The sequence below is a fragment of the Thunnus albacares genome, chromosome 22 (genome assembly GCF_914725855.1).
Source record: "Thunnus albacares chromosome 22, fThuAlb1.1, whole genome shotgun sequence".
Taxonomy (NCBI): Eukaryota; Metazoa; Chordata; class Actinopteri; order Scombriformes; family Scombridae; genus Thunnus; species Thunnus albacares.
Genome location: NC_058127.1, coordinates 22,583,389 through 22,604,609, shown reverse-complemented (window position 1 = coordinate 22,604,609; position 21,221 = coordinate 22,583,389). Strand labels below are relative to the sequence as shown.

Genomic DNA, 21,221 nt, shown 5'->3' with positions numbered 1-21,221 from the left:
TGTCTCATACTCTTGAACCTCCACAATAACACCATGCAGCAACAAAGACCAATTAAGCCAAGAAATCAGTGTTCCCAAAGGACTGCAGTAAAAATAAATCATGGGTATAAAACAAGCGTAGCCAATATACTGCCTTGTCCCATGGGTTGCTTCCTCTGTCAGCCAGACGGAATAAACAAAAGCTGACAAGGAAACCCCTGTTGACATCCTGCTTGCTTTGAGTGCTCTCAGTCAAGAAAATCACATTTAAATATTTGAAGGCAATACAACCATGGATTTTTTTAATGGATGGAGCCAAGCAGAAGACCAGCTGAGCAAAGCTATCTCTATAGATAAATGTTTAATGGACCATACAGTGTTCACCATAGGTGGGGAGAAATGAGACAAAGAATTGTTAATGTGTCACTGATTAGTAAGATCTCAGCTGATATTGGGTGAGAGGCAAGGTACACCCTGGACTGGTCCAATCACAGGGCTAACATACAGTATAGAGATAGCCAACCATTCACACTCACATTCACACCTATGGGCAATTTAGAGTCACAGATTAACCTTACCTGCATGCACTTAACCTGTCTGTGGGAGGAGGCCAGAGTACCCATGCAAGCATGGGGAGAAGATGCAAACTGGTGGCCAACATGTCAGCCAGTGGGTTCAAACCCACACTGTGAGGTGACAGCGCTAACCACTGCACCACTGTGCCACCCTTGATTAGTAAGATATCAACACCACCATCATTCCCCCCGCCACCACCATTATAACACAGAATTCAACTGAATAGATGAAGCCTTTTTATAAAGAGATTTATTTAACAGATTTGTGTAAGACAGAATGGGATATGATGGGATACTATTGTTAACCATGTATCAGCAACTAAGGAAAATTATTCAGGTGAATTACTACTGGTACTGTGAAAAGGAATCATAAGTGCTTGTCTCCAGTCACTGAATTTTCTCTCTGTTATTCCTTTCAAAACACTGAAATCAAACCAATACAAAGTGGTTTCTAAAATATGTCCTCCATTTTTGTACACCAGGTTTATTGTAGATACTTTTAATGTGTCATCTCCCTTTTGGATGCAACTGGTTATATTGAGTATTCAAGTCCACACAAAGAATTGATTGTCCCATGAAAAAAATCTATAACAATCATACGTGTTGTAAAATGTCCAATTATGTGCTTTGTAAATGAAGACACAATGTTTGCGTCTTGTGTATTGTGGTCTTTTCATGCATATAATTATGATGCAGTGCACATTTTATATATAAATTTGAGGTTTTTTTAAATGCTAGGAAGCATATGATTGCACCTTTCGCAAGATTAACACTATGATTGTTGTTTTTGTAAATACTGATGAAAATTGCAAGCATGAAAGGCATTCATGTACATTACCTCAAATTTACTGCCTGCTAACAGATCTGTACAATTTCCAGTATGATATAATATTTGGTCATATTTCAGTTCTTGGACAGCAGAGGCCCCTTGAAAAGTGAGGTTGGAGATGGAGAATATTAGCTGCGGGATGGAGGGTGAGGGGCTGCATTCAAAGCCAATGAAAGTGTTTTCCTCTGCCTCCTAAAACTCCTTAGGGTTGAGTAGAGTGGCAGAGGTGGCGGTTTTTCAAAGCATCAGTCATGCATAATATAAGCCACTTTGTTCATTAATGGCGAGCACTCCCAGTGGACACTAAAATCCTTGGCGCGGGCCCCCAAGTCGCACCGCTTTAATATCTGGCGGCTAAATAATTAAAGCAGGCTTACATCACCGCACCCTCTGAAGATCTGGCCCCCTCGTCTCTGCTGTCTACAAAGCCAAGGCGTTGCCCACGCCGTGATGCGCTCCCACTGATGTGCCCGTGGTGCTTTCATGTGCCGTGGCAGGGAAGGTGGGTGGGAATGAGAGAACATCCCCACCACACACTGCAAGAGTAACCATGTCACTTCCCCTAAGCTCAATGCCAACTTTTAACAAAATTTCAGATGGCTAAATCTCAAGGAGGAAACAATTTATTGTTAAAACCCAAGAGAAACTGCGAATAACTGCACCTGCTGCTGCTGATGAAGGCTGCAATTTAGCTTGCAAGGAGGAAAATGTGATTTCAAAATCATCAAGTGCTCAAGACAGCACACACATACTGCAAATAGCACACTAAAACCATGTTCTGTGCAATATTTTGTTTGGCAAAGGTGACTGACAACATCAACAATGGAAAGACCAGAGACTAATAGGTAACTTCTAAATGACGTTAGATTGTTATTCATATCAGTTAGTTTGTGACAAATGGATTAGTGTGTGGCTTCTCTTGCTTTAGAGGGGCATTAATCAAACCCAAGGCAGAGGAGGATCCTCAGCAACTCAACCAAGGAAAGTGGTATCTTCCCTCCCCTCACTCGTTCTTTGGTTTTAATAGAAAAGCTATTAATGGCTGTGTTGGGTGGAATGCGTTCATCTGGCCCCTGCGGCCGTGTGACACCTTATTTCGTGTCGGTGGCCGAACACACAAGAGCAAGACAGGGCAAATCAATTTTACGGGCAGGGAGAGAAGATATGCTTGCTAGCTAGCTGGCTGCATGCAGGAAAACTACACAGGTGATTGGTGTACTGATATATGTCAAACAATTCTGATCTTTATTTTACCCAAACAAGAGTGTTTCACTGTGCTCCCTCTCACACTAATAGAAGGATGTGGAATTGAAGCAACCTTTAAGCAAATGAGAATGATTGTTCCTTTACACAACACAGCAAATTAAAGAATTGGAGATAAAAAGGTGGAAAAGCTATATTTGCATAATGAGGTTTCATTGAAGACTTCCTTGCCAAAATCACAAATTATGACTAGCTGATTTTCAGATGCAAATAAGCAGCTTCTTTCTTTAATTAACTAATGAAATAAAAAATATTTCCACCAAAAGACTGAATTATTTTTTGTTGCCTCTATTGTTATTTGAGCTGTAAGCAAAAGATCTTCTGCTTTTATAGTGTTACCTTATTAACTTTTATTGGCATAGAAATGTAGAGGTTAGTTATTTGCCATTCCATTTAGGTTTTATCCAAAACTATAAGACAGTCTTGAAAATTTAGTCAAAATCTACTAATCTATGACTGCAATGACTTGTCTTTAAGTACAGTGTTTCTGCACATCCTACTGCATCTCCTTTTACAGCCTCTGAGTGATCACCCAACAGTGAGCTGACTGCCTGTTGGCGTGCTGACCTTATGTTTCAGTAACAAACAGAGCAGGCAACTACAGCCAAAACAAGAGGAGGACAAGCCCACAGAGCCCACTTCAGCGCTCGGCTGAGAGCTGTCAGAGGGGTGCAAATACTCACTAGGAAAGTAAGACAGCCACCAAAGAGACACTTCTATGCTATCATGCACATACATATACACAGATTAGGCAACATAACCTTTGAGTGTATTGCTGCAGTGCATGTGAGGCACCAGACAATGGGAATGTGGATTCAAACTGCTGCAGAGTGCTGCTTCAAACACCCACTTTCCTTCCACTTCATAAAATCTCAAAAATGCAACCTGCCTGAAGCCAAGTACCAAGCAAGAGACCAAGAAGTTATTGAAAAGAGAAAACCTGTTAATCTAACTCCTGCTATGGTGGGCTCAACAGTCAAATATCTCTGAACTTACTGAAGTTGATGACACATTTTCGGTCTTGACAGGTTTTCGGAAGAGTGCAGCCTGGCACACTTGGCTTATATATGTCCCCTTTTCATGGCAGCACAAATGCTCAGGTGTAAAAAGGGGTTGGAAGGGTGGGGATGTGGGAGCAGGACAGAAAATGTCAAACCAGCCAGCTTATCTTAACTGGCCAGAACACCTGAGGCGTCCTTTCTGTTTCTCATCACGATGCACGTGTCCGTGCATGTGGTTGTGCGCCTTGGACTTTGTGTGGAGGGAGAATCATGAATACTAATAGTGTTCTCTGAAAGAGAGGGGTTGTGACTTGACTCTCAAAGGAGAGCGCTCAACAGCTCTCCCCCTCAACATCCTTACACACAGATGAACACACACAGATTGCACCTGACCTCCCCCTGCAGCCCAGAGATAAAGTGGTGATTATCAAACATAGCAGCTTGTCATTAGCACAGTAACCAGTGATATAGGCCATTGGTGAAAGAAAAGGACAGGACTTGAGAAGAGAGGGCCACACACTGGGTGGTTTTCAGCAAAAATGGTGCTCGCACCTTGGGACTCAGAGGGCTAGTGGCCCTGCCTGTCCAGGATAGGGCAGATAGATAGGCAGCAGCTGACTTCATCAGTATGCATGTGCAGTCAAGCCAAGCAAACAACAACGCGCAGAGCACTACAAACAGTGACTGTTCTCCCAAAGGAAGTTGGCCAGGGCACACAGAAAACATGGCTCCAAAATAAGAGACAATGTGAAAAGAAACAGATGTAGAGAAAAAAGTCTTGGAGGATCAACAGGTCTAGAAGATACATGTACTATAGACTGAAGGTAGAGTGACTGGAGTGATAGAGGGGAAATACAACTAAGAAAACAAAGACAACAATGGAGAGAAAATAGAGCGTTTCAGAAACAACACTGACATTGGTATTAATGGTATGGTAATTATATGCCTAAAGTTAAAAAGGTAAAGAAATCCATGCCAGAGATGTCAATGGGGAATTGAATTCATATAGGGAGGACAAAAATGTGTGAATATACAATATCTCTCCAATTACTTCAAGGGCACTCTGACATGGGGGGGAGGGGGCTGCGCATCCACCACAGCAACCCTGTAATTAACATTTACACACAGTGCGAGTCAAGTATGGACCCTGTAGCTGCAGGTTATTTCATGATATAACTCAATGTGGACAAACACTGTTGCCATTATTTAACATTGCTGTAAATTATTGTATTTTATTGCGTGCACATGCACATTTGTGCCATCATTATAATTATTTAGATTAGCCCTCCATTTCCCTGCTCTCAGTTTTCTGTGTTCATTTCATTGATGCAATTCATATTTAAAACTGGACAAACAACAAAAATCCAGCCTGCTTTGCCTCAGCTAAGCAATATTATTGTATTTTTTATTTTAGCAATAGCTGCCTTGCTGTAAGCGATGCTTTTCTGCAGAGATAACAATTCATGTGTTTTTCTTTGATGGTCAGGTTGCAAGTGTGGACATAAAAGACAGTCTTATGATGCACAAAAGCAAAAACACTCACACAAATCACGCTTTTATAATGCTGAAAGAAGGATCAGGTGATGTGTGAGCAGCAGTGATTATAGTCTTGTCTAAATCTTGATTCATTTGATGGTTCGAGGTGATCAAGGTCAACCTTCCATTTCCTGCCTTTTTTTCATCAGCTGCCTGCTTCCACAAACACACCTGAGGTTGAGTCTGTCCTCAGTTTCCAAGGTGGCCAATTATGATGGGCAGAGCGAGAGTTGAACGATGCTGATGTTTCTCGAAATGTGGCCCTAAGCCGCTGCGGGAGATGTTTCATCCTTGGCAGCCTGTCTATGACATCCACACAAACTTGTGCAGATTAGAAACAAGTGTACACACGTGGATATAGACACCAGGCTCACTCCTGGACCCCCCCAGTGGATTTATTCTGTCCAGTGCCAAGGACAAAGTGATCCACCCAGCACTAAAATCTCTTGGAAGCTCTCCATCTAAAACATCAAAGACAGCCTGAATCAAAATTAGCTTTTTAATCCCTTTAGCCCTATGCAGTGGGGTGTTCAGGTATGGATTACCTCGCATGGCAAACATTTCCTTTCTCTGTCTCCAATCCAGAGTCATGAGTGTGCATAGGTGTGTGTGTGTGTGTGTGTGTGTGTTTGTAAGCACAGATGTGTTGACAGATGAGCAATGAACGAAGCCAGAAACACCAACAAAACCCCGGTCATGCCACTGGTGCGAATGAGCGATGATCACACATATAAACAAGCCCTGAGCAAAGCTTACTGGTTTGTATTTGGAATGATGTAGGCCGTTCACACCTCAGTGCAAGCTCACTCTAATTGCAGTGCTTGTGTAATCATGCATACTGTAAATATCTAGGGAACATAATGTATTCTTTAAAAGCAACACATCTATACAGCACAATAGGGTATGGATTCACAGAGGCATTGAAGATTCATAATAAGAAAGTCATACATTGCTACAAGAACCACTGCATTCCCCGCGGATCTAAGTGAGAGACAAATACATAGTAGTAAAGTGTGCATGTCTATGTGTGTAAGGGGTCACTTATCACCGGGCAGACAGCCTACTGAAATGCCACAGTTCATCGGTCAAGACTCTCCAATTAGCTGCTATCAGAGCAATGTGGGTGAGACGTTGCAGCATCTGAATAGACAGTAATGAACTGCTTTACATATAGAAGGCTGCAATTGGTTGCTGTCTCGGACAGACAGAAACAGAAAGGGCCTTCTAAATGGGGCAGCTCTTCATCCATCACAGCGGATGAAACAATGGAGATGTGTAATCAGTGGCAATGGTGGGTACCAGGCCCCTTCATTCTGTCTAAACACAGATATTTGTTGATGATCACTTTTAAAGATATAAAGAGAGATGTAAGAACAAAGCCTCATGACAACAATTCATCCAATATGGTTCCACTTGCACTCAAGCTTCCCAAGTCACATTTAATTACTGTATATGCAACATGTAAGTACAATATATTTCCATTTCAGCCCATATAAAATAAACAAACTGCTCCTCCCTGCATGTCTTCATCATTGTAAAAGACTGCAATCATTCTATCTGCTGTGCTGCTTGTGTGTATTCATGGATGGGTGGGCGTGTGCCAGCAAGTGAGTGCAGCATGGCCCTGCAGGAGCTCATCCAGACAGATGTAGCATAATGATGACATTGTGGGAAGAGAGAAGCAGATAAGGCGTAAGCCTTGAATCTCGTAGACCTGATATGTTAAAACCCAGGGGTGGCTTCAGGGCCACAATGACAGCTTAATGGATGATGTGGGGACCATCTTTCCTTGCAGACAGTAAGACTTGCTTGGCATGCTGCAGGCAGGCAGGTGGAAGGCTTTTTGAGGCTTTTGAGGCTGACGTGAGGTCTGACCAAGGTACATGTCCGTAGCGGCAAAGGCTCTACTACAGTGTTGTGACAATGACAACCAGTTGAGAAACTGTCTACAGAAAAATGCTCAGAAGCAAGTGGGCTCTTATCACTGAGTGGGGTATTAGTGCTGGTAATAAGCTGTGCCACTTGGTTGACAATACATGGAGAGCTGGCATTTCAGACAAGGACTTGATATGCCAGACTGCAATGGAAGTATTTATGATGGCAATTGAAATTGACTCCCTGCACAAGAGCAGTCTTCTAATGTGCGTGTGCTGTCTTGTAGTAGATAATGAAAATGCTGGAAGTGTGCTACTAAAAAAAAAAAAAGACAAACCCAATGAGGAACAGCAATGTATGCTGTGTAGGCGTACATTAGTAACTGTTATAGCATACTGCCAGGGGAAAAAAAAAAGAACAGCAAACACAGCCAACCAACAAAATAACTTCTCCATCTTGCTTGAACTTAGCTTCGTTTTTCACTCAACATGTACTTTTTTATGCATGACTGTCAAACATGCAGCACATGAGAACAAACACAGAAGACTGACAGGCCCATACAGTGCCGGGTGACATCTGGCGCCTGAGCCTGGGCCTCTAAGTTTGCTATGGAAATGTAGCCTTTCCTCTTCACAGGGCAAACAGACCATTTTTCTTGCAGGCCAATATCTTCCGACAGTCATAAATCCACAGAGAGAGCCAGAGAACATTTTTATGTTAATTATGTCAATTTAAATAGCTTAGCAACTCAAGATGTAAGAGGTGCAATCCAATTATCCAAGCTAGATGAAAGAGAAGGCAGGAAAATAAAAGGAAATAGCAATAAGAAGAAGACACTGGCTTGGTCTGCCATTTTAGGAGAGAGAAACTGCTTGTGTGCTGTTATTGAGTGTTTCTCTCTGATGAACTGCCATGTGCTTTTAAGATTTTACTTTAGATAACAACATACAAGGGTTTGCATTGGGGTGGAACACTGTCAATTATATATTATAAAGTTTTAAATCATATGTCAACTTTGACCAAGTACTGCAAGACTCAAACTCCCCAGATGTAGTAACAGCAACACTGATGCTAACAAGCTAATCTAAATTGTGAAGGGTTATGTGACACAATTGAGAGGAGAAGAGCACACGAAAGATCCTCCTGCTTTGATCAGATAAGTAATATGGAAATATTCTGTAACATGAACAAAACAAAACATATCTTTTATGTAAGACACAAATTCTTCATTTCATGTCAGACAATGCTACTTACACAGCAGCACACAAACATCACAAGGAAATTTAAAAGCAGGGACGATGTAGGCAACATTTTCAGCTGCAATCAAAACATAACTGACAGGCAGCCCTGCTCTTACTAGATAAATCAATTAAAGAAAATTGTAACCCTTTTTCTTTTTGTGAGTGTTTTATGTAGTGGAACATGTTTGCCATTAAAATGTTGCAGAACACAACTGAACGCCATCTGAACGCGGTCAGATGGTGCACAAAGTTGGATGGCTACATATCTTACGATACTTATGATATATGGCAAAGTAATTTATGTTTATACTTAATCATTGATTTATTTGTTAAATATGCTTTAAACTGGAACTGTGTTGGCCTACAAGAGCATTGGATGTTGTTAAAAGAAACAAATATTTTCTGATGGGCTCTTTAATTTTTGAATTCTTTGAATCTTTTTAATTCTTTTTAAATCAAGACCAATATGATAACAATATATATGTTATACTTAAATTGTCTCTGAAGTACTAGGTTTGACCTCAGAATCAAAAGTCAAATTAATTCAATTAAATCAATAAATCAATGGATTTGATGAAACATTACACCCCCACTGAGCGCCACAGAAAGGTTAGATCATTTGTTTGTCATTGACACAACACTGTGAATATTCCTTCATATCTCTTCTATGACACAGGTTAGCCCTCATTTGTGTGCTCAGTCACACTTTGACTGTGACGACTTGTGCACATGTAGCTGTGGGCTGGGAGGAGAATGTGGATAACCATAAATCCAATGCAGTACTAAGAATTGGGGAAGAGGTTGTGCGCTGATAATGCCTATAGAAGCTCACCACAGCCAACTGACCGCAGAGGACTATCTGAGGCTCCTCAGCTCATCTGACACCAGATTGATTGATACAGATTACAGGTTTTGCTGAGGCGAGAGAGAAGAGAGGGCAGAGAGGTAGCGAGAGAGAGAGAGAGAGAGACAGACAGACAGACAGATAGAAGCAGGGCTTGTTAGAAAAAAACTAAGTGGATGCAAATGGAAGAATGTGAGCATGAACATGCTGAGGAATCAATAAATGCTATTAACGTCTTCTGTCAAAGTAGCGTGGTGTTGAACACAGGGTGTTGAAAAGAACCAAGAAAATAAATTGAGAGAAAAAAAGAGAAGAAAAATTGCAGTGAAAAAAGCTTGGGTTGGGGAACATCAAAGGAATCATCAGTGTGAAACCCTGCCTTGTCCGTGACAGCTTAGGCTAAGAACAGCGCAGCAACTGATGCACCACAGAGCACTGAGCCAAAGACATACTCCGGAAAGTAGGACAAAATAAGGAGTGCTCAGGCAATTATCAATGGATTTTCCTGAGTACACAATGTACCGTGACACACAACATGTGAGATTTAGCATCTCAACAACCAGTTAAGGCCATTCTCTTTTAGCGGCTGCCAGCATGCGTCAACAATTATGGCCACAGATGGTGATAACATGAATTTAAATTGGCCACAGTTCAATACATCGGTACACCCAAGATGGCTGCTGAGCTCGAAAGGCAAGTAGCGGAATCAAGCTGGCTTGGGATGTGCTGCAAAAAGCCAGAAAGGAATAGCTTCTGGAAACATCATCCGCCAAATTGGGGACATGAATCAAGACATCGGCCTATGGGGAGCTGAGGCTGTGATGTTGGTCGCCCAGACCTGGCTCCTCTCAGTCTTTCCAGAGAAGACAGAGATCAATAGATGGATGAACCAATTGCCTGGGCTTATGTACTCAACTTAGAGCTCATTGCCTCCATAAATCAACCTTTGAAGAAAATTAACTTCCATTGACCCCTTAAGTCCATGTCATTCCTCTCAGGCAAACTCACATATGCACTTTTGCATTGTCGCTCAGCAAAATTGCTGGTCAATCACTGGCTGATCAGTTCCAGAACAGTCTAGGAAAAGAGCAACGAAAACAGCGGATCTTACCATGGCCCCCACGTGTAAGAAAGGGCATCCGGTTGATGGCAATGGGCACAGTACCATGCTTGTTGTGGAAGTGGTGGACATGGTGGGTGGTACTGAGGGAGGAGGAGACTCGGGCGGCCACGGCTGGACAGGGGAACACCAGCAGTGCCAGAGAGAGCACCAGCCTGAACAGGAAGGCTGGACTGGCCCACACCACGGGTGACGCCGCTGCTGGCCTGGGTACCAGTAGTAACCCTCCGTCCACCTCCACTTCCACCTCCTGCTCCATGGGGGCAGGGCCTGAAAGGAACATAAGGCTCCTTCCTCTCATGCGACACAAACAGGAAGTGAACATCTCAAATGAATCCAGGGCCCATGATCCCCTGCTTTCGAGCCCGGGGAGGAAAAAAAAAAAAATTGTGAAAGAAAATACAGATTAAAAATATAAGCCAAGAAAGGAAAAAAAAAGATCCTTGATTGAAAATCCCAAAAATGATTGGAAAGAAAAAAAAACGGTGAAAAAAAAAATTACAAAATCCTTCCTGAAAAGAAAGACCCCAAAAATCCTCCAAGAGTCTAGTGTCGATATCCAAAAGCTTCTGCCTGAATCCTTGAGAACCAAAACAACAACTCCCACTCCTCTACAAAGACAATTAAACCTTTTTGTATAAAACCTAACCTCTTCTGTCTAACATGCAACTTCCTTGGCAAATTCAATTAAATAATCACAGCTTAGCAGCACTGATTTAGCAGACACAAGACTCCATTTTAGCTCCTTAAAAATATCTTGTGTACAGCTCGTTGAGTTAATTGTTTGACAGGGTTTCCTTCGCCTTGGGGAGATCTTCACAGGGCTTCTCCAACCATAATCCAAGCCTCCATCGTGAAGAAAAAGACTCCCGCCATCCCTTTTGAGCTTTTTGGAGATGATTTAAATGGAGAGCATGTAGGATGAAAAAATACATAAGAGTGAAACCAGGGTGCAAAAGGAGAGGCGAAGCTGAGAAAAGGGGTGCTGTGATGAAGGAGTAGCCAAATCCCGTTTCAGAGCTTCAAATCCCTGAAGGCGCTCCGAACCTGTTCAGTGTTCAGCTGAGAGCAGGAAAATAAGGGATGAATAAATAGAATACAGGACTGGAAAGAAAAAAGGGATGGCGAGAAGGAGGACAAACTGGTCGGCTATTTCCAAGTGCAGCAGTGCTGAATTCAATCTCCTTTTTTCTAACAAAATAAATCAATATGGGTAATGGAACGCAGAGCAGCACCAAGAAGACACCTTAACAGGATTAAACCATAACCAAAGCTCTGAACCATCATCAGAGTGGTTGATGTCCAGTTCAACACAACAATCCTCCAACCGTTAGACTTGTAACCAAGCTCCGTCCTACTTGTGACTGCTCTTCACCCTAGGAGAATATGATTCCTTTTTCTCTGCCCCTTCAAACACTGCTTTCCAGGGTGGGAGGCAGATGAGGAGCAGCCGCTGATCCTCTCGGTGGAGCTCCGACACAGGGTGCTGCTGCTGGCTTGCTGAGAGAGTCTGACGATGTTGCTGCCGCTATTGCCGCTGCTGCCTCTGCTGTGAAATTCATGCTAATTGAATCAGAAGCTGCAGCAACGAGCGCATCCTTCCTGCCCGCACAGTTCTCCCTTCTCCTTTTCCTCCGATCAACTCAGCTGCCCCCCCCCCCTCAACAGTAGACGCGCAAGGCTCTGCACTAGGCAGGGCAGAAATAGAGCCGAAAGGGAAAGGTGAACACACTCGGATCCTTTGAATGCACAAACGGTGACTATGATACATAGGGCAGAGCAGAGACAGAGAGAGAGAGTGTTTGTGTGTCTGGTTGGAGCAATGAGAGAGAGAAAGAGAGAGAGAGAAAGAGAGAGAGAGAGAGAGTGGGAGGGGAATGAGTGGAGAGAATTGGAAGGAGGGGAGCACGCACGCAGGAAGGATGGTAGGCACACATGCATGCTGGGTTTGCTGTTTGAACACATACACATAAACAGAAGCACCAGATTTTTAAATCAATGGATACAATACCAGCGAGCACATTCTCTTGAGTAAGTACAGCAATAACACACACATACTGGTACAATTACAAACAACATATGCAGATAATAAAGATAATGAAGAACTCAATAATACTAACTATTTACTAACTGTCAAATTAACTAAGGAATATTCTCTCTCTATAATATTTCTAATGTTTTATTTCATGCATCCACACCTCCTATCTCTTATCATCTATTAATCCTCTCCTCTCATTTTTTCTTTTGACCTCTCCGCACTCAGTTCTAAGCACGCCCTTTCAAGCTTGGACCTCAATTCCCCCTCTGCATGTCTTATTTTCTCCTTGCACTCCATGTACTCATTTTCAGCTATTCTTGCCAAAAGGAGGGCAGGGTACTTAAGTGTGGGCAAGACAGAAAAAGAAAGAGTGACAGGTGGGGACACCGAGAAAAAAACATGAGGAGCGGGAGGAACAAGGGATGCGAAATAATGAGGAGGAGAAAGATGTGAGCAGTGTAGAAAGAAATGTAAATGTTGGATTGCAAGAGGAGAAGTAGTATGAAAGAGCGTGAGAGATAGAGGGAAAGAGCTGGAAAGAGAGAAATAGAGGGAGATTGTGTATCAGATAAATCATGGCTGATAGAGATCTCAGCTGGGACGGGAGCTCAGTGCTAGAGACAAGAAGCAAGAAAAATGGCCAAAACAGGAAAAGCCAGTGCAGGTCTTCTGCACTGATGGAGAGAAAGCATCCGGACTATTACTCATTTACTCACTCTCTCCCACACATACATGCACACACACACACACACACACAGACACACACATACACCTCTGCCAGGTGGGAACATCCCAGGGGGATCAAGAGATGCTGTGTTGGCTGCTGTCAGGGTGAGGGAGATGTGACACCCAGGGTGACCGGGACACCAGTCCTGAACTTGCACCAAGACTGAACTGCTGAACTTAGAAGATTACAGAATCTCAGACAAACCCACACAATCCATCCAACTGTAGAGTGTCCAAATCCAAAAGCTTGTTCCCATTCTCTATCTTTCTGGTTCTTTCTTTTGCTTTCGGGTGCTAAGATGTTTAGCAAAGTAACAGCAGCATGCAATCCTACAACAACAACAACACAAACAACAAATCAACTCAAGTTGTCACTGTACAGTATGAACTCAAGTCAAGTTGGTCTGAAATGTTGCATATTCATTAAATGAAGTATTGGGTGGGTAAAAGTTAATTTATTTCATTTCACACTCTTTCTCCTCCAGTGCAGTGGTTTAGACGTACCGATTGGCTCAGTATATTCAATTCAAGTGACTTATATTGTGCAGGTGTTTCTGCCCATTTGGAATCTTTTTATTCCAATTGTCCTAAGACACACAGATTTTGGAAAACCATCTACCATGCTTCTGTCTGAGAGCTAATGCAAGAGCTATTCAAAATTTAAATTTTATTGGGGAGTCTTGGCCCCTCACTGTGTTTTTGACTCATTTTTGATAATTCATTCATTCATTCATTCATTCATTCTGTCAGCAATAACTTGTTAATTTAATTTACCCATTCATTCCCGCATCCATTCATTCATTTTGATTGTATATATGTGCATATGTTTAGTGTTTCCCTGTAGTTCAATAAATATCTTGATTTATCACCAAGTCATATTTGTATTCTTTTATTTTATAGATGGGGGGTTCATGACTGACAGAGCAGGTATAAGACTGATTAATTTGATTTAATTATTTTTCCTCCTAATTAATGAATGAATTAAGTATTAACTGATTAATTCATCAACGGAGGTGGTGCCCCTATTAACTTTATGAATGCATAATATTAATTTCAAGTGTAGTGTTATTCCTACAGATTATAATAACGTCTATCATAAAACTTCTCTCTAAAGATATTTCAAAGTATCTATATAGTATATAAGTATATGTAAAATGTGCTGTTTCATTATGAGACGCTGACACTATAGATGTTTCCTTCAGAGGACAGTGTGTGGACTGGGAACTCATTATAGTGAAAAGCACAGAGGTCTGCCAACACCTGCTGCTCTGCTCCCCTCTGGCAAAAGAAAAACAAGGAATACAGAGTACACAAATACACACAGGTAAACAATCACTACACGTACATGCGCACATACTAATTGCACTACACACACATGTCAAGTCGGTGCTACTGCTGAGTGATGCAACATTCACATCCCAGAGGCCAAAAGCCTTGCACTAAATATTCCCCCCAGTGAAACTACAACCTCCAAAGTCCCTTAGGGGAAGTGAGGTCATAGATGGAGGAAGTGGGATTAGTTTACTGACAGACAAGGGATCAAAGCCTCTCGTCTACATTCTAATCCTGAGGAAACCTTCTTGGCATTAGACACCTAATTAATTAGAGCTCAAACACCACTCGATGTTAAGAAGCAAAGATGACAGAAATACAAAGTGGGAGGGGATTTTTTTTCAAAGAAGCAAACGCTAAAGAGTCCATGTGGCTGTATATACAATGTTAATGTATTGATCTATTTAAAGGGTGCAAGCAGCAATACACATGGCACCCAAAAAGGAAGTAGAGGGAAGGCTTGGATTTTTCCGTTGGGTGAGGTCAGGAAACTAGGACAAGCTGGATCTCTTTGCTCGCACAGCAGGGGAAGGCAAAACACAAAAAGCAAGTCATCAATTTTTAACTCCCATCTCCTGTTTGTGCTATTCAGTAGCTTTCTCCCGTACTGAGCCCCCGATGTTAGCCTCTTATGTAAGTGCACTGTTGGGAAACTTCCTCTAGACTGAGCCCCGATGTTGTCCGCTTATATAAGTGCACTGCTGGATACTGCAAACAGGGAAATAACCTTGTATGTCAGGAATGCAAACAGAAACACCCGAAAAGCAGTTTGACATCTATGTTGTCAATTGTTAACTGTCATTTAGCAGGCAGGGTATTCAAAATCACTTCACTTGTGGAATGACAAACATGCCTTATCAACCTATGATAATCAGATAGCTCACTTTCTGAAAAGATGAAAAGGAAAACTGATCTGACAGCAGAAAGCTTCAGTTGGATCGTGTTTGAAGCCCAAATAATACGTCATCCATTCAGAAAAAACAGTATCTCTCTCCTGATACTCCACAAAACATAACTGAATGCAGTAGCTATCTTGGCTTTACTGCGTAGTATTTTGAGAGCGGACATCTAAAATAAGAAGAAATGAACATGTCATGTGTCCAAGTAAGACACCTTGTATACCCAAACACCCACCACAACCATGAGATTTTTGGGTGGGTTGGGATTAGACGTGGCAGGAAAAACAAATTCATGGATGGGCATTAAATTTTCTCAAATTGATTGCACAATGATTTTTCAATAGAAAGCTACTAGTTTTCACTTTCTGAAGGATTTTTCACTAACAGAGCTTATTAATTTCAATCCTTGTCAGTTCACAGAATTGTTTTGTGGTAAGCAAATATCTCTAAATAGATTTATTTCTATGCATAAGCAAAACATCTCTTGTTAATGAGGGTTTCTCTGCAACAGGTTCCCTTTCATCTCTGTTTCAGAATGCCGCTGGGACAGCAACACAGTGGTGCTGTCCGCGGTGCTGGACTGGACGATGGCCAAGACACTAACAGTGGAGAGGCAACTGAAAAGTCTCATTTCTCTCTCTTAAGAACATTCACTTATACAAAAACAAAGACTGAAACAGATCTTTGAACGGTCTCTCCATATATTTAACTCAACTCAACAACACAGGCAACAGTCTGAATCTTCTGTCAACAACATTATGACCTATCCACACTATAGAGTAACCACAATGTTAGCGATTAATCATTTTTAAGACATTAAAATGGAACACTGTGGGCCAGCTGGCTGCAGCCTATAGCACAGTTACCACTATCTGATTCAATGACATCACGTATGCAACACAACAGCCGTATGAAACCAAGCTTCTATGCCATAGACCTAGGCTATAGGCTGCTCACAAAACATTAAAATAAACACAAAAGATAAAGACTTTATCTGCTCACTGTCAAAATAATTGGGCTACAGACTCCATGCTTTGACATTTGTAGAGCAACATGGCAGTTATACAATACATTAGCTAATATAACTGTGTATCCACAGACATGCAACATTGCAAAGACATTAACATGGATCTGTAGCCTGACTGTGGATTGAAATGGGATTCACACTGTTTATTTACTTACTTTAATATGCTGCTCTCATGGAGGTTTGGTAATTAAAATCTATTGGTTTTCCACCAACCTGCATCAATTATCCTGCTGGTAATCAGGTGCATACATTAACCCAACAATGCCTTGAAAGTAAGCCGCAAAAAGATCAAAATCATGAATGAAAGCAATATATTAAGCCATCTATACAAAACTGATGGGTGCATTAGAGCAATGGTCCACAAAGTGGGGTCTGGGACCTCCAGGGGTCCTTGTGGGGTACCAGGGGGTCCCCAGCAAAAAAGGGAATAATTTATTTTCACTATAAATTCCATCCATAAATAACACAATGACAGCATATATGACTATTTTGGACATTGGTTTCATACACTTTCTGTAATAAAACATCTAAAAGCAAAAATATTCTCAGATGGGGGACCCCGGGACAAAATCTTATCAAATGAGGATCTGTGGTCTAATTTGTATCAATTTAGGGTCCTTGACATGAAAAAGTTTGAGAACTGCTGCATTAGAGTACAGAGTTAAAGAGGAAGGAAGCCACTAATAGCATTGTGGCTTCACCAGCATTGAAAACTAAAAATATCTGGTTAAATGAATACATCTATATGGCGTATAATGAGCAGGAAGTGAAAAAGAAGTTTAATGCACTATGTGGGAATGGGGAAGGTAAGAGATACGATAGATGAAAAAGAAGGGATCAGGATGAAAGACAGAAAGGAAAAAAGCAGAGAGAGAGTGTTTGGTAATTAGAGGGGAGGGATTAAAGGAAAATGTGTGTGTTGTGGGCAAAAGAAGCCTCAGCTCGGTAGAGAAGGGGGAAAGATAACTAGCTGGTGGGGGGGGTGGGGGGGGTCTCCTGTTTCGCTTGGATGGAGGGAGCAGGTTGCACACATCTTAATCATGTGAAATGATATATCCTCAGGGGGAGAGAAAGGGAGACAGCAAGGAGATGAGAGGAAAAGTATAAAGCCCCCCATCCATCCTTTCCACCATCACCATAAAAGCCATTTTCTCCAAGTTTCCATTAACGATCATACGCAGAATGACACTGTCTGCCAATCTTATGTTAGCTCTGTAGTTAATTGGGTGTTTGGTAATTACAAAAGTCTGATATCTATCAGTAGGTGGGCATGTTGAATATTTAAACAGTACCGGGATGGCTTACTCCTCAGGGTGCTGGAAGAATGTCTCATCAGCTGAATCAGCTTTTTTTCACCCACAGTCAAAATAATTTACTCCTTTACAGGAATAGATGAGGCTTGGTTCACCCTGGGGTTGGGCCACGGTCGATGCTCCAAACAAGCTGCTTGGTCACTTTTTAACCAAGCATATCATATACAGATATCTACAGAGCCCTGGTGGTGTCAGGGCTTTTTTAATCTACAGGTTTTTGTGGCTACTCTGGTCAGTCAGGGAGGAGCACCCAGAGTGTTAGGCTATAAGCTGTGTTTTGATATTAATAACTTCATATTCATATTACATTTGCTCTTGTCCCCTTGACACTCTCTACTGTTATGATCCTAAACCGGACATTGTGTCAGCAGTACTGGCCAACTACATCAGCCCACACCGTGTCTGCACAGAGGGTGTAGCATGAGCACATTAGAGCAGCACCAGCAAATTCTCTCTGTCTGTGTCTACACAGGAAGCATTTAGGGACAGAGTTGAGTGTAGATCACCCACGAATTGGCAGCGCTCAGAGCCCAATACACAATCAGTGTAGTTGCATGGGTAAAAGAGAAGAAAATAGATTTAGATTAAATAAGAATAGACTAAAAAGTAAGCCTTTACACAGCCTGTGCAGACAGCTTTATTGATTAAAATAGAAGCGTGTCTGTTCCATCAGACGTGTGCGAGACGACAACTGAAAAATGCAGCTGAACGCCTCCTGTGCAGACAATCCATACCAGTTAGCTGCACATATACCACTGTGTAGCAAAATAAACAGACACAGATGTAAGGTTGTGTTGCGTGCTGATTGTGTTACTGCTGAAATCTCTTACATACTGTATAAGCAATACTATGTATACACACACAAAAATGTTAGTTTGTGTGTATTATTTCAAGAACAAAATTACTTATCTGTGCCAAAAACTGAGAAGAAAAACATTCTCTTTTTCTGCCTCAATTTCACTGTTTTAAAAATGCTAAATAAGAGCGCTGTAGGCTGTCAACCTTTTCCCATCTCGCTCTCTCGCTCACCTCTACTTATCTTCTCTCCATTGCTTCCTTCCCTCCCCTCCAGCCATCCATCCATCCATCTCTGCAGCCTAGCACTGTGTGGTGAGTCAGCTGTCACTGTCTGTCCCTCCAGCTGTGGACCCAGCTGTCTGGGCCAGATGGGCTTCAACTCCACCTCATTCTCCCTCATCCATGATGTCTATGAGGTGGCCCCTAACCTAAGGCCATGGACAATTGGCCCTGGAGAGAATTACTCTCACTGAGCCAAAACAATATTGAAAAGAAATGTTTCTGGTCCATTCTAATAGACAGAGGTGTCAGTACAACTAACACTATGACAAAACTCCAAGCCGCAGTGCCTTTTTATTCTAATTAGCACTAGCAGTGAAACATTCATTTTTCTAAAAGTGCTTATTCTTTGCCTTGCAACAACTTCAGAAGGTGATTTACAGGTTTACTGGGACCTGAAAGCAATTCCTTTCTGCGTGCCATTGTGAAGGTAATAATCAGGGTACATGCTCAAAGGTTGGTGGGGAGGGAGAGTGCCTGGTAAAGCCATTCCAGAATAATACTGGTTCACAGTAATCTCCTGCACACAGGGAGAAATTTTGACAAGGATTTAAGGATTTTTAAATACAATTTCTATACGCAATGAAGGCCCAACAATAGCTCTGGGGAGCGAGGGAGACAGAGCATGGTGCAAGAGAGAAAGTTGAGAGAGGAGAGAGGGAGAGAGGGAGAGTGCATGAGAAAGAGAAAGAAAGAGTCATCATCTTTCTGGGGAGCCAGATTGCAGAGCTCTAGGGTATGAGACGCCCCAGTGTTTAAAATGCCTGCTGAATCACATCTAATTTATCCAAAGCCTACGTGAAGAGGAACAGCAGTTAATGTGTGTGTGTATGTGTGTGAAAGACAGTGAAAAAATGAGAGATCAACAGAAAGACAGACCGACAGTGTGCACTGTACAACAGCTTATTTAAGACATAAGCCCTTTTTGATGCTCTGTTGGTGTCTATGTTCGATAAATGGAAGTGCCTATTGATTTAAACTCCAGATAGGGAGCTTCGAGTCCTCGCTGTTATCACTGAGATTAACACACAACAACAATGAGAAATCTGCAGGGAACAGATTGGGGAGAGAATTCTCTTTGCTTTATCCTGCACATAAGGGATACATGGCTTGAGCTGCAATTTCATCTATAGCTGATAGCATCCAACATGGTTTGCAAACAGTCATTGATATCGATGAACAAGTACAATACTGAAAAGTGGAGTCACGTGATCAGCTGGACAAGATGGCAGCCTAGGTTTTCAGGGTTTCCTAGCCCAGTTTCGCCAAATGTTGATCTTTCAAGCTACTGGGTTCCATGTTGGCTTATCTTGCATTGATTAAAGTTAGCTAATGACAATATCTAGGAAAAGAAAAGCTAATGGCAGGACATCAATGCCATTGCTGATTCTGTATTGGAAAAACAGCATCTCTCCTTTGAACAGTGCCTCATCCAGATTCAACAGGTAGGGAAAGACACTGATGAGAAGCTATGAGCTATTCAGGCTGAACTAGCCATGCTGACGGCAGGCCTTGGCACGATCAGATCGGACGTTAATACACTTAAACCACTGTTGAGACTGACTCCAGTACATTGGATAGCCATGACAAAGCTCTTCAGGAAATTGAGCTCAAGTTAGCGGATATGGAGGACAGGAACAGAAGATGTAACATTCGTGTCACTGTAACTGCACCCCTAATTTTCAATGTGCTTCGCTACCCAACCTGCCAGACCATTCTAGGTGCTGCCAGGAAAAATCCTCTCTCCATTAATGGTAGAGAATTCGCTTCTGTCCTGACTACAGCAATTTCACTGTTAAATGCGGCCAAGCCTTCCATCAGGCAATGGATACAGCTTGAGCTAAAGGTCTGGACTTTTTTCTACTTTATCCTGCCATGTTGAAGATTAAGGACAGTGTTCAATACAAGGTCTTCACCTTTCTCAAATAAGCGGAGGATTTACAAGGCCTTCACCTCTCTAAAAGAAGCGAAGGATTTTCTGACCTCTGTGGCGGCCCCGCGTCTGGAGACCTCTACATTGAACAGCAGCATTGGAGTCCACCTCGGATGATGCCGAGAACAGCTCTAGTTCTGCACTGAGTTGGCCTGCTACCTGCTGGACTGGCAATTCTACTTTTGTGGACTGTTGCTTTGCTATGTCTGCATTGTTTTTTCCTTGCTGCTGTCGCCAAATGCTTGCTCATGGGGGAATTGTTGGGTCTTTGTAAATTAAAGAGTACGATCTAGACCTGCTCTATGTGAAAAGAGATAACTTTTGTTATGATTTGGCGCTATATAAATAAAATTGAATTGAAAAAAGATTGAATTGAATTGTTTACTTTCTGAACTTTTTTGATCATCTTGTTGTTGCTGGACACAAAGGGCTAAAATTGTATGAGCTCTTGGGGTGATGACAGCCCAATGTCCTCAACTGGCCCCAAATACACCAAACATTGCTTATCATAATTAATGAGTATAATTATCTTTAAGTTAATAAATAACCTACTTTTTGTTCTATTTTCATTCAAATGTATATTTTGCAGGCTAATGTTATAGCTACTGTGCAT

The 21,221-nt window shown here is 42.0% G+C and overlaps 1 protein-coding gene across 6 annotated transcripts in view; it reads right to left on the bottom strand.

Annotated features, from left to right (window-relative positions):
- The window catches only part of nrxn2b (neurexin 2b), a 714,140-nt gene that overhangs the window by 201,479 nt on the left and 491,440 nt on the right, over nucleotides 1–21,221 (bottom strand). The window contains exon 1 of one of the 6 annotated variants that reach the window (XM_044341051.1): nucleotides 10,255–10,612. The exons of 4 other annotated variants lie outside the window; for them this stretch is intronic. In XM_044341051.1, the coding sequence (XP_044196986.1) occupies nucleotides 10,255–10,588 (334 nt within the window). In that variant the 5' untranslated portion in view covers nucleotides 10,589–10,612. Of the gene's footprint in view, nucleotides 1–10,254; nucleotides 10,613–21,221 lie in introns of those variants that run through there. One more of the 6 variants, XM_044341050.1, reaches the window with a different exon arrangement.